Source organism: Pelodiscus sinensis, chromosome 3 (assembly GCF_052426305.1).
Source record: "Pelodiscus sinensis isolate ZL-2025 chromosome 3, ASM5242630v1, whole genome shotgun sequence".
NCBI classification, from domain to species: domain Eukaryota; kingdom Metazoa; phylum Chordata; order Testudines; family Trionychidae; genus Pelodiscus; species Pelodiscus sinensis.
Genome location: NC_143054.1, coordinates 16339284 through 16354644, shown reverse-complemented (window position 1 = coordinate 16354644; position 15361 = coordinate 16339284). Strand labels below are relative to the sequence as shown.

The 15361-nt window shown below is 42.3% G+C and overlaps 1 protein-coding gene and 1 long non-coding RNA gene across 6 annotated transcripts in view; one reads left to right on the top strand and one right to left on the bottom strand.

The window, feature by feature from the left end:
- ITSN2 (intersectin 2) overlaps window positions 1–15361 on the bottom strand; it is a 138785-nt gene that overhangs the window by 19077 nt on the left and 104347 nt on the right. For all 5 annotated transcript variants that reach the window (XM_089777028.1, XM_089777030.1, XM_089777031.1 and 2 more), the window contains one exon: window positions 4233–4354. In XM_089777028.1, coding sequence (XP_089633154.1) covers window positions 4233–4354 — 122 coding nt within the window. The remainder of the gene's footprint in view (window positions 1–4232; window positions 4355–15361) is intronic.
- Window positions 10123–11492, top strand: LOC149524625 (uncharacterized). The gene is made up of 2 exons (XR_016349107.1): window positions 10123–10359; window positions 11008–11492. It is a non-coding gene; the product is annotated as an uncharacterized LOC149524625 (long non-coding RNA).

Here is a 15361-nt window from a genome sequence, read left to right as displayed (position 1 = left end):
TCCGAAAGGCAAACTCTGTCCATCTAGATCTCTCTCTCAGGTACTTCTATGGGTCCATTTGGTCACATAAGAGGTTTATGGGGGAGCTGGGTACTGAGCCCAGCTCTTCCAGTTCCTAGGCTAGTGCCCTAACCACTGACCATACTTGCTTCAAAAATTTAGTCAAATCAGAGTCCAAGGAAGACAGCATACTCTCCTAGTGCTTGCACAGCTCCTGTCCAAGAACCACCATCTTTGCTCAGAACTTTGCATGTTAAAGGATGTTAGATATCGATTAATTTACTAGTTGAGTAGTGGATGGAATTTCCCAGGCTCTTGTGCATTTCAAAGCGGAAGCACCCACATGGAGCTGGAGTCAGTGGGACTTCCCATGCCATCTTTGAAATACACAAGAGTTCCTAGCAAGGGCTCTTGTGCATTTCAAAGTGGAAGTGCCTGCATGGAGCCTGGGGTCAGCGGGGGACTCCCCAGCTGACTCCAGGTTCTGTGGAAATGCCGCACAGAGCTCAGGATCAGCTAGGGAGTCACCAGCTGACCCCGGGCTCCACGTGGCACTGCCGCTTTAAAACGCTGCAGCGGCATTTCAAAGGGGCAGCATCACACTGAACCTGGGATCTGCTGTGTGGCGCTGCCCCTTTGAAACGCTGCCGCAGCATTTCAAAGCAGCAGCGCCACATGGAGCCTGTATCCCGGGCTCCGTGTGGCGCTGCTGCTTTGAAGTACCCCTGTCAAGGCTGATTCCCCACTCTGGCAAGATAAATGCAGAAGTGGAGGCACACAAAAGTACCCCAAAACCTTCTCTCTCCAGGCTTTGGTATAAAACTTCCCCACAAAATCCTAAAAATCTAGATTTTGGGGATTAATAAAAAATCCGCTGCCACCATCAAGTGCTTTTGAACCCACAAACAGGGGTGGACACTTGAAACCAACCCTAGGGCACCCCAAGCTCTTTTCTCCAAAGAGCTTGAAAAAGAGAGAAAATATAAACTGCAGTCTGTGGTTGCTGCCCTCTAGTCAGAGGCCTGCAGATATCCTGAGAGAGATTTTCCAGGACACAGAACTGAACCAATACCAGGTTAATAAAAGAGAAAGAACTTTTATTATCAAAACAATACTCCTGTTTCAAGCATAATGACAAGATGGAAAAGTCACCATTTAATATACTCATGGGGGACTCCCACAGGCCAAAACTTAGTTACAAAAGAGTGGAAAACCCATTTCTAAATGAGCACGGGACCTCACTGAGCTAACGTTGGGATGATCAGTGTCACCTAGAGAGTCCCCACCTGCTTCTCCAGCACCATCGCCAATACCGGACCCGGTGCATTGAAAGAGAAAACCCCCTACGTTAAGGAGGTCACTTTCACCATTGGCATCGTTTGCCAATTCGAGACCATTCACCTTGGCACCATCTGGTGAGGGCTCCTGAACAAGACCGAGTCCTCCCAGATGGCACTGTTCTCTCAGTGGAGAACATTCACCTCGGCACTGATCCCGGTATGGCTCCTGTACAAGGCACAGTCCTCCTGGTGATCTCATCTCTTCTCAGAGACCACCAGTGCATCATGGTACTGCTCCCCTGTGGTCTCCAGGTGCCACATCTACGTCAGAGTCGGAACCAGAGACTAGCCAGTTGAAGCGGCGGCACACCTCAATCCATCGCCAACCAGAGAGAAGGCAAGAGTTGGTGGTGCAATGGCCTCCTCACTGGGAGGTACCTCCACAGTGGTTTTTCTGGACCCACTGGGCCTATCACCAGACACAGATGGTCAATTCCAGGTCGGTGTCCATGGCCTCTGTCAGCAGGGGTACCCTGTCAATGGCCATAGGAAGAGATCCCACCGTAGGGATACTTTACCCCTTCCAAGGGGTACGATTACTTATATATACACATTCGCAACCAGGTACTCTGGTGGTGGACGCAGCTAATGCCATACAATGCCAAGGTCAACAGGGCCCAACTCCTAAGTCGAAAGATTCCAAGAAGCTAGACCTTCTGGTGAGGAAGGTTTACTTGTCAGGTAGCCTTAAATTGAAGATAACTAATCAACGAGCGGTGTTGGGTCACTATAATTGAAATACATGGGCAACCATGGACAAATTTAAGGAGCGCCTGCCCTCAGACTCCAGGTCCACGTTTACTGCCCATGTTAAGGAAGGGAAGGTGATTTCCTGGACTTCTCTTCAGGCAGCCCTCAATGCGGAAGACTCCACCTCCTGTACAATGTCAAAGGGCATTGTTTTGAGGCTGAACTCATGGCTGCAGGTGTCTGGGATCCTTCCAGAAGTAAAAAATATGATACAGGACCTTCCGTGTGAAGGTTCTATCCTCTTTGCAGAGCCAACTGATTCCAGGCTCCATAGTTGAAAAGATACAAGGGCTAAGTTAACGTCCTACAACCCAGCGTAGGTATTTCAAACAGACATCGCTGCCACACAACTACCCTCCTCATCAGACGCAAGAGCCGAATAGAAGGGGTAGTAGAAGTAGTCATGATCGCCCCCCAAGTGCCAGTATTAGTGAGAATAGGGGCACTAATAACCAGGTCCAGTCTTCCAGACAGTCAGCGGGGCTTGGGAAGAACTTTTAGAGATGTACCCAAGGACAATGTACCTCTCCCTCTTCCAGGCCCTGTCTCTATGTTTGGGGGCCGCTTGTCCCACTTTTACCATGCCTAGACACATCATATCAGACAGATGGGTTATAGACAAGGTAAGAGTGGGATATTCTACCCAGCTCTTGTTTATCCCCCTCTCCTTCTCATTTCCCTACTCTATCCCTCTTACCAGCAGCTACTATGACAGGAGGTGCAGACGCTCCTCGAGGTAGAGGAGGTTCCTATGTAGTTCAAAGGCAGGGGTTTTATTCCTGCTATTTTCCGTTTATTACTGTAGTGGCTAGGATGAAGGGTCTCCCCGTCACCACCCAGAGGTTCTCCTCCTGGATCACGGTCTGTATCTGCACTTGTTATGACTGTGCAAAAGATCCAGCCCCTTAGTTGTCTGACTATTTAACTCGAGTGCAGGCGTTGTCAACGGCCTATCTTGCTCATGTTCCTGTCCAAGTTGTTTGTCGAGTAGCCACATTGTCCTCAGTATACATGTTTACATCCCACTATGCCATCCAACAGCAGGCTAGAGAGGATGCTACATTTGGAAGAGCTGTGTAGCAGACAGCAGACCAGCCATCTCTGACCCCTCTGCTGGACAGCAGCTTGAGAATCACCTAACTTGGAATGCACGAGTAGTCATTCAAAGAAGAAAAGACATAAGTGGTGTTTGAGATGTGTTGCTCATGTCCATTCCAAAACCGAATAATTCATAACAACTGAGTGCTTCAGATCAATGTCGAAGGTAAAGAGTAAAACATAAAAACTAAATATTAAGTCAGACGGGCCATTAGGAGAAAAGAGTTACTCATGTGAAAGAAAACACAGTACAGTATTTGGAAAAGTATTTAAATTGCTTTTTGCTTGAGGGCCCAGAACTGAGGGTAATGCCAGACAGAAAGGGATGTTTTTCTAGGGGAGGAACATAAATACTGAAGCAGCAATGTAATCTCCGAGCAAGCAATTCATTAACCTGCTTGAATGAAATTTGGTGAGGTATTGGCGATACACTGGTTTCCTCCAAATATTCTGAAGACAGTAGCAAAGGAGAACTTGCAGGGTTATTTAAGCCACAGGCAATTCCTCCCTAAGGGCTTGTCTGTGCAGCACATTGTGCCAGAAAGGGTGTGTTATATTAAGAACACTAACTACCCCATGTAGAACCTAACTAGGTTACATTAACGTAGGCCACAGGACTATGTTAATGTAAAGTAGGATGTTTTGCACCACATCAGCTGAGTCTATGGGGTAGCTGGAACACAGTATAATAGAAAACTCTAAAAATTATGCCCTTCTAGAGCATTTTGCTGGCATGGCATAGACATGCGCTAAATGACAGACAGAAGCAATTAAATGCATTGTTCTTACAATGTAAACTTAGCAGCTTTCTTTTAGAAAACACAGCAATTTTTGATACCTGAAGAGTTGATATGAGAAAACATATTCTACAATGTTGTGTGTTGTTAAAACATCAAAGCCTTCACATCTATGACTGCAAAGATTACGCAATTCAGCTATGAATTAAGTGTCATAAAGACTGTCTAATAAGGAAGAAGCACTGAAGATAAAAGACTTTGCTTTGACAGTTGCTTAAAATACCTTTTGTTTTCAAGTAGCTCTCACCTCTAAGACAAGCTGGAGATCATCCATGTATCTCTCTTCAGTCTGGATCAACTCATGAATGTAGCCCTGTCTTTTCCTTTCCATTGGTTGCATAGTATCAAGAGTGTGGAGATCAGCACACCCTGGAAAAATAAAATATTTCAAATCATTTAGGTCCAATTAAATCTATAAGGCTTGATGCTCAGCTTATATAAATGGCAACAGCATCATGTATTTCAATGAAGCTATAATCATACTCACCCATAATACATAGAAAATGCAGTCAGTAATGCTTACTTTGCCAAATCATGAAAATCTGGTAATTCTCACAAAAGAGTGGCCTCACTCTTTGTCTTAAGAATATGTAATAGATATGTGTGCTACAGTCTCATATTACTTGTTCTTCGTTATTTTTATAACATACACAGTAGTCACTTATTCCTTGATTTTTCAAAAGCATTGAGTTCCTCCCAGAACTCCAGTTCAAGTCAATAGGAACTGCCAGTGATCAGAAACTCTGAAAAATCAGGCTTTAAAATGGCAGCACCAAAATAGTTACTGCTCTTTGGTAACTGAAATCTCAGGTTTTCCATGGTTTAGAAAATACCGATATTTTATTTTCATTACATTACATTAAACCATTTGTTAGTATAGATAAAGCATTCAATAATGAGAACTCAACTGCACTTATTAATTAACATTAACAATACATTGTAGCCCAATTTATCTGATGAAGTGGATTTTACCTACGAAAGTTTACACCCTAATAAATCTGTTAGTCTCTAAGGTGCCACAGGACTCCTCATTGTTTGTGCAGATACAGACTAACATGGCCACGTAGCCTTAAGTTACAAAAACAACAACAAATGATCAAGTTTATTCAATGGGTCCCTAATTCAGGAAAGCAGATGAGCATGTGTTTAAGCACTTCACTCAACGGAGCTCGATTTGAGCACAAGCGTAGACTGGAACAACTATACTGAATCAGACACTTCAGAGACGCAGCAAGAACTCCATAGCAGGCAAATGTGCAATAATTGGTGACCCTATAAAATCTCATCCTAATCGCTAATAATTAAAAACTGATTTAAATACAGAAGCATGAGATTTTTTTTATCCCCAACAAAACTATTCTTTAGCATTAACTATCATAATTCTCTGAATAGTCTTGTTACCCATAAAAGCATCCAATCCCTCTTTGAATCTTGCTAAATTCCTTTCCAAAACAACTTCCTGTGGCAATGAGTTCCACACTCTAATTAAGGCTTGAGTGAAAAAGCTTTCCTTATCAGTTCTGAATTAGCTGCATTTCAATTTAATTGAATGTTGAACTGTTCTGATTACGTGAGACAGCTCCTGATCTCGGCGCTGGTGAGGCCACATCTGGAGTATTGCATCCAATTCTGGGACCCTCATTACAGAAAAGATGTGGATGCACTGGAGAAGATCCAGCAGAGGGCAACCAAAATGATTGGGGGGGCTGAAGCACGTGACTTACAAGGAGAGGCTAAGCTTATTTAGTCTGCAGAAGAGAAGAGTGAGGGGGATTTGATAGCAGTCTTCAACTTCCTGAAGGAATGTCCCAAAGAGGATGGAGAAAGACTGTTCTCAGTGGTGACAGATGACAGAACAAGGAGAATGGTCTCAAGTTGCAATGTGGGAGGTCTAGGTTGTCTATTAGGAAAAACTGCTTTACTAGAAGGGTGGTGAAGCAGTGGAATATGTTGCCTAAGGAGGTGATGGAATCTCCATCCCTAAAGGTTTTTAAGTCCTGGCTTGACAAAACCCTGGCTGGGATGATTTAGTTGGCCTCCATGACCTCCTGAGGTCTCTTCCAACCCTATGATTCTATGATCTCCTGTCTCTCAACCATCCTTTATCTTACATACTTTTATCATAGCTCCTCTTAATCGACTCTTTCTAAATGTAAACCACCCCAATCTTTTTAATCTTTATAAAGATAGGTTTCCACATGCCTAATAATTCTTGTTGTCCTTCTTTGAACCCTAATGAACTCTGCAACGTTCTTTCAGATGGTTTGTCCACATGAGAACATGTCAGAGTGCACTGTGGAAGTTTTATTGCACACTAATAGAGTCCAGATAGTCAGAAAGTGCACCACAAGCTAGTGGGCTGCAGATAGCCTGGCTTTCCATACACTAATTGCCATGTAGACAAACCCAGAGATTGTGTGACCAGTACTGAATACAGTATTCTAGAATAATACAATGTAATTATAATATTTTCTCTCTCCAGTCTCTGTGCTAAGTAATTTGTGGAATTGGGCCCTTAATTATTTGTTTACTGAAATCATCAATCTACAATGGGATGCCTGATTTACTGGTACAAATTTGCAAAGTTCTACTGCATATTACTGCAGCCACATGCCTTGGATGGTTAAAACTAATTTATAAACTGAAAGCAGAGAGTAGAGATTTTATACTATGAATGGCTGAATCTGAGAGACGTATAAATAGAACACATGAACATTTAATTCTAGGCAAATAACTGTTAGTCCAAACTTTCTGTATTACTAGAGTCCATCCAACATCAAAACTATCCCAACCTTTAATTTTCCTTTTCTTTACAAATTTAATAAATATAGTGACAGTGGTTTTGGAAAATAATCATATAAAATAGACTTGAGGTCTAATATATGCACCAAAAATACAAGAAAAAAGCAAACAACTTCCCAATTAACTTGAAAAATCCATCAGTTGTTAGATGAACAAAAAGTTTGGAAAGACAAAGCATTGTTCAGTCACTTAGGACAAAAATCCAGATATCTACAAAAACTTCTCCATTGAAACTAAGTTCAGTAGAGTTATTCTATAGTATATGTTTGGGGGTGCGGTAGGGCATCAGCGTAAGAGAGAACTAATACCATTCTGAATAAGCCAAAAGCCACTAATGTCTATAAGATCAAGAATATTGGAAGCATGAGATGAGTCTTCATTTACTGAGTGCCCTAAAATCATCTTCCAGTTCTTGAGGATAGAATAATTTTGAATTGACAAACCTCAGTTTCAACATAACCAAGCAAGACAGATTTTAATAATGCTAATACTGTATTTATCCACTATGCTATTCCAGGCACTGTGACTTCTGAACAGTTACATGGAACTTGTGTTAAAGTTTTTTTTCTTCTACTGTGGTTCCCCACCCAACAAAGAGAGAGAAGTCCTGCAAGTGGAATATTAATTTCTGGCAATGTAAGCTGTACTTATTTCCATGTTCAAGAAATCCTACTCTTCCCTGTTGTCACTGGGCTTGTGAAGAAAATAAAAGACTTAGGGGAAAATGGACAAATGTGATCTATTTTCTACATAAAGAGACAAGATCATGTTTAAAAACCCATTTTAAAAGGCTGGTATTTATATCACAAACATTTTAACTTGGAGTATTTTAAATCTTTTTCATATTGTGGATTCCATTATTACAAAGAGATTGTCTCAGAGACCCACCACTATCATGCAACATCCTCATGACAATTAGAACAGTTACTTAAATGAAAATTTAGTACTAAAAAAACAATACATTTTTAGCTGCCTTCAATGCAGTGTAATACATAAGAACTATGAGAAGAGGAATGGGGACAGGAGAGGACTATATCACTAGCCAGTTCTGTGCTGATCACCAGGAAGTGCTCCATGGACCTCAGTTTGATAACTGATTAATTTCCCACTGGTGCTCTTTATACATTTTTCTCGGCTTCAACAATTCAATTAGCAAAGCTATATAAGATATAGGATTATTATTACTAGCAATATTGCCAACTCTTGACAGTATTTTTGTAGAGACTCAGCTTCTGGAATCAGGAGAAGAATCGCAATTTTCTTTAAAAACTTCTAGCCCTTGTGGTTGCAGAAAAGAAGATACAGAACAAGAACCCCAAACCAGGCGTGGGGAACCAAAGGCCTGGGGACCGGATGCAGCCCCCGTCTTGCCTAAATCTGGTCCCTGAGGCTCAGGGCTCCCCAGCATTGTGCAACCTGCACTGGCATTCCATCCCCTCCTCCCCCACCTCCTGCAGGGCTGGAACACAAAATCTAGTAGCCTGGGCCTCGCCTGGTGTGTAAGGGGAATGTGAGGAGTGTCTTTCTCCTTATCAGTCAGGGACCACGTCAGTGAGGGTTCTCCACTCCTGCCCTAAACACTTAATGACCTAAGGCCAGTAATAAGCATCCAAAAATATTTTTTCCTAAGTAACTTGTGTTTTTAAAGACAACTTAATGATTTTGGGGGAGCCTAACTTGTGATTTTTAAATGCTTCTGGTTGGCAATACTCTATTAGGTTCTGGTCCTGCAAACAAGCACATGCTTAGTTTTACTTTTTATTTCTCATTAAATCAATTGGACCTACTCATGGTAATAAAGTAAAGTAAGCAGGTGCATAAAAGTGTATATGATTTGGTTTGGTTTTAGCTGTTTGTCAAGGTTACAATCAAGCCAGAATTAAAGGGGAAGAGAAATCAAATCACTTATCAGATCAAAGTGAGTTTTAAAAGGACTGATGTTTCATAACCTACCAAGGCTTTAAGTGACTGAAGTCTGTCAGTCTGAGTTTTCAACTCTTTCCTGATGTTTGTGACATTCAGTTCCAGCTCTGATGGGTCACAACATACAGACCTTAGGGAAGTCAAAGGGTAGTCACATTGACAGTGCTTTTCTGCCATTTGTCAGGATTTACTAAAGCTTGCTCTATGCTACAAAGTACACTTTCGTCAGCCCAGCTGCGCATGTCTATGCTTAAATCTGTTTCCTGCCCATGTGAGCTTTCTATTACACCAACACAGTAATATCACCTCCTCAAAGGGCAATGAGACATGGTCAATCAGTGTGAATGTAAATAGTTACCTTTGTGGACCTGAACAGTCCTCCAGCAGCTGCCCCACAATGCCCAACACTGACTCCTCTGGTCACAATTGTGAATGCTACTGCTTAAGGCTCATGGGAACCAGAAGTCCCTCACCCTTTTACAACCCTGCAAATTTCTGAAATGCCTTGTTTTGACTGACCATCTTGGTAAGAACACCAAGAAACTTCAATGTCATGTGCGACTGCCCAGATGACCATACTGACAACATGCTCCAGATGTGCTCCTGTCTGGAGTAGAAGGGAGATATTTGATCACCTGGGCTTGAAGAGGCAATGCAAGCTTAGTTACAGACCAGCTGTAGAAATGTGGCCATCTACATCTGCCTGGAGGGATGTAGCAGAGGAGATACAACAAGGGTCAGCAGCAGTGCTGAGTGAAAGCAAAGGAACTGTAGCTGGCATACCAGAAAGCCAGGGAAGCCAACAGTTGATTTGGTGCCAAGCTACAGATTTGCCTCTTTTACAAAGAGTTGCATGCCACACTTGGGGGCAACTCCAGCACCCTACACACCACTGTGTATACCTCCACGGAGCCAGAATCGTAAGCCCCTGCAGCAGCGATGAGGAGGGGGAGGAAGAGGAAGATGCGGGGGCAGTGGGGGAAAGGGAGCATGTGACTGGCAATCTAGCGATTCCATGAGCTGGGACCTGTTGGCAAGTATGCTGCAGTCCAGCCAGTCCTTACAGTTAAACACAGACAAAACTGATGCAGGGGATGGAACCTCAGATAAGAGTGTAATTGTATTTTTATTTCAGTGATAGCTGTGTCCTGCTAAGTTGGGATGCTATTAACTTTTCATTAATGTACTCATATGAGAAGAGGTAGCAGTATAACAAAGAGAGGCAGCATTGTTATCTGCTTCTTATTGCCCTGTAGAGTTAGTAAGAGGGGGAAGAGGGATGCAGAGCAGTTGGTTTATGTACACAGGCATGTTCCCTCAATCCTCCTGAGAAACCTCAATAAAACTTTCACAGCAGCACACTAATAATCTTTTCCCAAAGGGTTCTGGGAGGGGCAGCCTTATTTCTTCCTCCACGCTAGAAAATTATAAAATTATGACTGGGGTGGAGAAAGTAAATACGAAAAGTTACTTACATGTTCCCATAACACAAGAACTAGGGGTCCCCAAATGAAAACAGGTAGCAGGTCCCTGGAACAACTGACAATAAAAGGAAGCATTTCTTCATACAATGCAGAGTTAACCCGTGGAATTCTTGCCAGAGGATGTTGTGAAGGCCAGGATTTTAATGGGGCTCAAAAAAGAACTAGGTAAGTTCATGGAGAATAGTGTCATCAATGGCTATTCACCAGGATGGTAGGAATGGTGTCGCTAGCCTCTGGTTCTTGGAAGCTAGAAATGGATGACAGGAGAGGGATTGCTTGATGTTGACTTGTTCTGTTCATTCCCTATGGGGCACCCTGCACTGACCACTGTTGGAAGACAGGATACTGGACCCTTGGTCTGACCCATATGGCGGTTCTCATGTTCTAGAACTCATTCTCACACCAGTCTGCGAGGACTTTGGCAGGCATCATTGCAATAAATGAGCTAGCAGCAAACAGGCCTGGGTGGCTCCAGGATGCCAGCAGCAGCTGTGCTCTCTGTGCCTTTGTTACCCTCAGGAGTGAGACAGCAACTAAAATCACCACAGCCTGTGGAAAATGATGTCAGCATTCAGTGCCACTGGCCTTATATTCAAGTTTCACACAACTGAGCAATTCCCTCCTCATATCTCTTGCCCCCTAGAAAACTATTCTCACCACAGCTGGTGCCATCAGTGGTAATGTGCACCAGCACTCTAAAGCAGAAGTACTAAGCAGCATGTCTTGTTTAAAACCTTAGGGTAGGAAGGGATGGGAGTTCTGAATCTTAACGTTGTGACTGTACTGACAATGGTCTGTGTGTTTTATCTGTAGCTGTTACTGCTTTGAAGGGTTCCCCCTCCACACCCGCAGAACACTTGAAACTGGGAAGAAGGAGAAACTGCTACATCAGACAACAAACTGAGAACACCTGGGGGATGAATACTGCAGATGGTATGAAGATTGAAAGAATGAGAAGGAGAAAAGTGCAAGAACAGGAGAGATTCACCAGGACACTAAGCGGCATCTCCTGCAGCAAACAGACTGTAGTGGATCTACAAGTTCAATCATCATGGGCTTGCCTCCCTCCCTTTGCATTCAGTGGAGAACTCCCTTCAACATTCCATATATCATCAGCAAAACTTCTTCCCTCCACTCTACAGTAGGAGACATTAAGGGCAATCACAACTTCGCATACACTTACCTGTAAGAACAACTGTTGATGTGTGTGTATCCAAAATGCATATGACTGTTCCTTCTTCTTTAAGATGTGTGCCATACATTCATTAAGGATTAAATGTATTTGCTTTTAACTTGCACATTTTTGAACTATTTTTATTACTTAATATAAACTCTACTGTTTGGGAAATATTTCACCTTTACTAGTTCCCAGCATATGTTGCAGAATGTCTGATGGTACTGAAAGCACCCACTTAGTTTTTACTGTACACTGTGACACAACTCATATGATCAGTGATAACCACTGTATATTAACCATAAATGTAAAGCAAGCACCATAAAATGATTAGGTAGAATATCAGTGATATATATTCATAGATGTACACCAAGCACAATTCCTAATGAGGCCCTACACTTCAGAAACTGCTAGAGCACCTTACAATATAATGCATTACTGTGTCTTGCTGTTAAAGAGCTCTTTCAAAGCCTCCCTTAGCCATATAGCCCTGCACTGAACTCTTCTGAAAGCCCTTGTACTTTGCTGGTCACACTCAGACAGCCGCTCCACGCCAATCCTGGTGGTAATCTTCCCCCCTCTGCTTCACATGTATTATGCAAAATGCAGCAGGCAGCTATAACCATTGGGGTATTTTTTTTTCACAGAGATTCAAACTTGTAAGTAAACAACATCGGCGTCCCACATTCAGCCAGCATTCTGAGTTGGGGAGCTGGTAGAGGTGCTGCTGCTGTCGAGGAGACCATTGCATGGCTTCATGAACCAGAGGAGCAAAAGGTAGATTGGATCCTCCAAGATCACTACTCGCATTTCAATATCACCAATGCTAACTCCGATTGGGAATGAAAGCTCCTGGTTGTACCTTTCCAAAAAGTCCTGAGATCTTAAAGGCATGAGCTTCATAGACCTTCCCTGAGAAGCAAAGACTGATGTTGGTGAAGCATCCTCAGGGATCTATCAGTGCTTGCAAAGCTACAGAAATAGCCCTTTCTACTGATGTATTCTGTGGCGAGGTGGTCTGTTGGGAAAAAGATAGGGATATGCAAGCAATCACTCCACCAGAGTTCACGAACCCCATTACTGAATATCCGTTGCCAGCTTTGTCCACATATTCATTCTGCTGATACCATTATTGGACCTAACCAAGTGAGTTATAAGATCAAGAACACATATTCCTGCGCATCCAGAAATATAATCTATGCTATCATGTGCCGAAAGTGTCCGTCTGCTATGTACATTGGACAGACATCTCAGACACTTCGCCAAAGGATTAATGCCCACAAAACAGATATCAGACAAGATCACAAAGAGAAAACAGTTTCTTGCCACTTTAACCAGAAAGGACACTCTCTAAATGACTTAGCCACCTGCATTCTGCTACAAAGACCTTTTACATCTGCACTTGAAAGGGAATCCTCTGAACTGTCATTCATGTTAAAATTCGACACTTGCCAACAAGGACTTAACAAGTCTTTGAACTTTCTCACCCATTACCAAGACAGTTTCCCCAATTATCACCTGTAATACCATTAACTCACAAACATCCCACTCTCCCTACCTTTAATATCAGCAATTCACAGACACTTACCTTCCTTCCTCCCCCTTCCTACCCCCCCCGCATCCCCCTTCTGTTCTGCAATGTGATTTGTCCTTTTCATATTTGTTCATTTTTTTAATTGTATCCTTTGGTATATATGGTTGTGACTACTTTCTTCCACTATTTGATCTGAGGAAGTGGGTCTGGCCCACGAAAGCTCATCATCTAATAAACCATCTTGTTAGTCTTTAAAGTGCTACATTGTCCTGCATTTTGCTTCAACTACCCCAGACTAACACGGCTACATTTCTATCACTATTCTTCATTGTGTCCTGAACACTGCTAAGAGTCAAGCAGAAGACAATGACTAGCCCCTGCACACTTGCTTGGCAATACCATCCAAAGTGTATTTTCCAGTTCCAAAACTATTTCCCAATCCAGGGCTGCCTGTTTCTACCATGCAAACAGCACTGGCTTCTCCACTGTCAGTGCAGTTCTCATTTTTGGTGTTTCTGCACTAGAGGGCTGAGATGAGCTCTGCACACAGATTCAGGGATGTAGTCTTGCCCGTCTGAAAGTTCTGTAGTCACTGCTTGTCATCCCAAGACTACTTCACAATGTGATCCCAGAAACGAGCACTGTCTGGTGGAGTCCAGAAGCAGAACTTCACCATTTGTCAGTAACAATCTTGAATTGGTTCTTGTTATATGCCACAAAAATCTGCTGTCCAGAAAACTGCCATAGTCTCCATGGCTCTTCCTGAGGTTCTGCAAATGCTAGAGGATTGTGTGCCCTACGCTTGCAATGCTCCTGATAAGGGTGCAAAGCTGTGCACGCTCCAGGCTTCCATCAGAGATGGTGGATGGTGACAAGTTCCAAGCAGGTTCATGATGAAAATTACGGGATGCATTTGGCATTATGGGGTGCAGAAAGTGGCATGATGGGAACCTGACACCCCAGTTGCTGTCACGCTGTGCACTGCCAAAACTTCCTCTGAGACAGCGTGCTGGACAGTGGTGAGTTGCACTGTTGGATACCTACTTGCATTTCAATATCACTAATGCTAACTCAAAGAAAGAGCTCCTACTGATTTGCGCAGCTGCTCTGACTTTTCCTCATCTTTGATTTGCTAAGATAGTAAACCATTACAATTGTCATTTTAAGGGTTAAGGATGAGCTTTAACATTAATATAGCACATCAGCCAGAACCACCACATCAGACATTTTATTTTTTTTCATTTTTCAATCCTTGCTAGCTTTTGCTATGTAAATGTCAAATAAACTCAATCATCCATCATCATGATGGAGTTAATCATTTGAGTAATGTGAGTCAAATATTTGCAATGAGTAAAGTTTACTAACATGAAAAAATTTGAATAGTGGGGGGAGAAGGAACCAGGCCCTAGGAAAAATCTCTGTGGCAATTTTAAATCTATCCCTCTTGGATCAAACCTTTCAATACACTTCCCTGCACTTTAAACGTAAGTAGAATAGGATTTAGTTTTCCATACAGGGAAAAAAATTGCTAAACCATGCCAGCTAACAGACAGAATTTTTTTTTCACTACGCTATTTAAACAAAACACAAAACACACAAGCTACATCTTTTATGTGTCCTTTTAATAAAATACATTTGCATAGTTATGGATTTTTAAAAACAAAGATGAACAATTTTCTCATGCCAAGCATAGCCTGCGTTTGCATGGTCTTCACATTTATCCCCAACTGTTAATACTACAGCTTGAAAAGAACAAAAGATATTTCAAGGCAACACACACCATTATGTAACAGTTTAATAGTTCTGTTGCATTAAAGTGTCATTATGCTATAGCAGCAGTCAGCACCACTATGGGCAAGGATCTGTTAGCATTCCTATAACAGACTTCTATTTACAAGAGTTTATAATCTCATGAAAATAAATCATTCATGGATCCACTTTGGTGAAAAAAGCCTTGGGTTCAGAGTAAATATTCACTCATTGCTGGGGCAATTTCAATTATTATTAGAACGCAGAATTTTCTACAAATGGAACTTCTACCTTTTTATGATCCCAGAGGTAATAAAAATTATTAATACCTAGCATTTTTATAGCACTATGTAAGTCTTCAAAATGCCTCACAAACATTAACTATTCAGACATCAGTCCCTGCAACTGGATCCTGGGCTGTGTCTGAGTGCAGGGAATCAACCTGTCTGGGTCTGACTTAAAGATAGGAAATTTGGCTTTGAAAGTAACATTTGCAAACTAGATGCCTAAAGATTTTGAAAACACTGTGCAGATACAGTAACATTTTTGTTCCTCCCAGTTCCACTAGTAGAGGAATCTCCCTGATGCCATCCTTGTAGGGCTCCAGTCATGCCATCCATCCTCTGTGTCAGGAGGGATTGGACCTGTTACAACTAATTTTCTTAAATGGCTGGAATGGTGGCTGAACCTGTATGTCTCTCCAGGCTTGT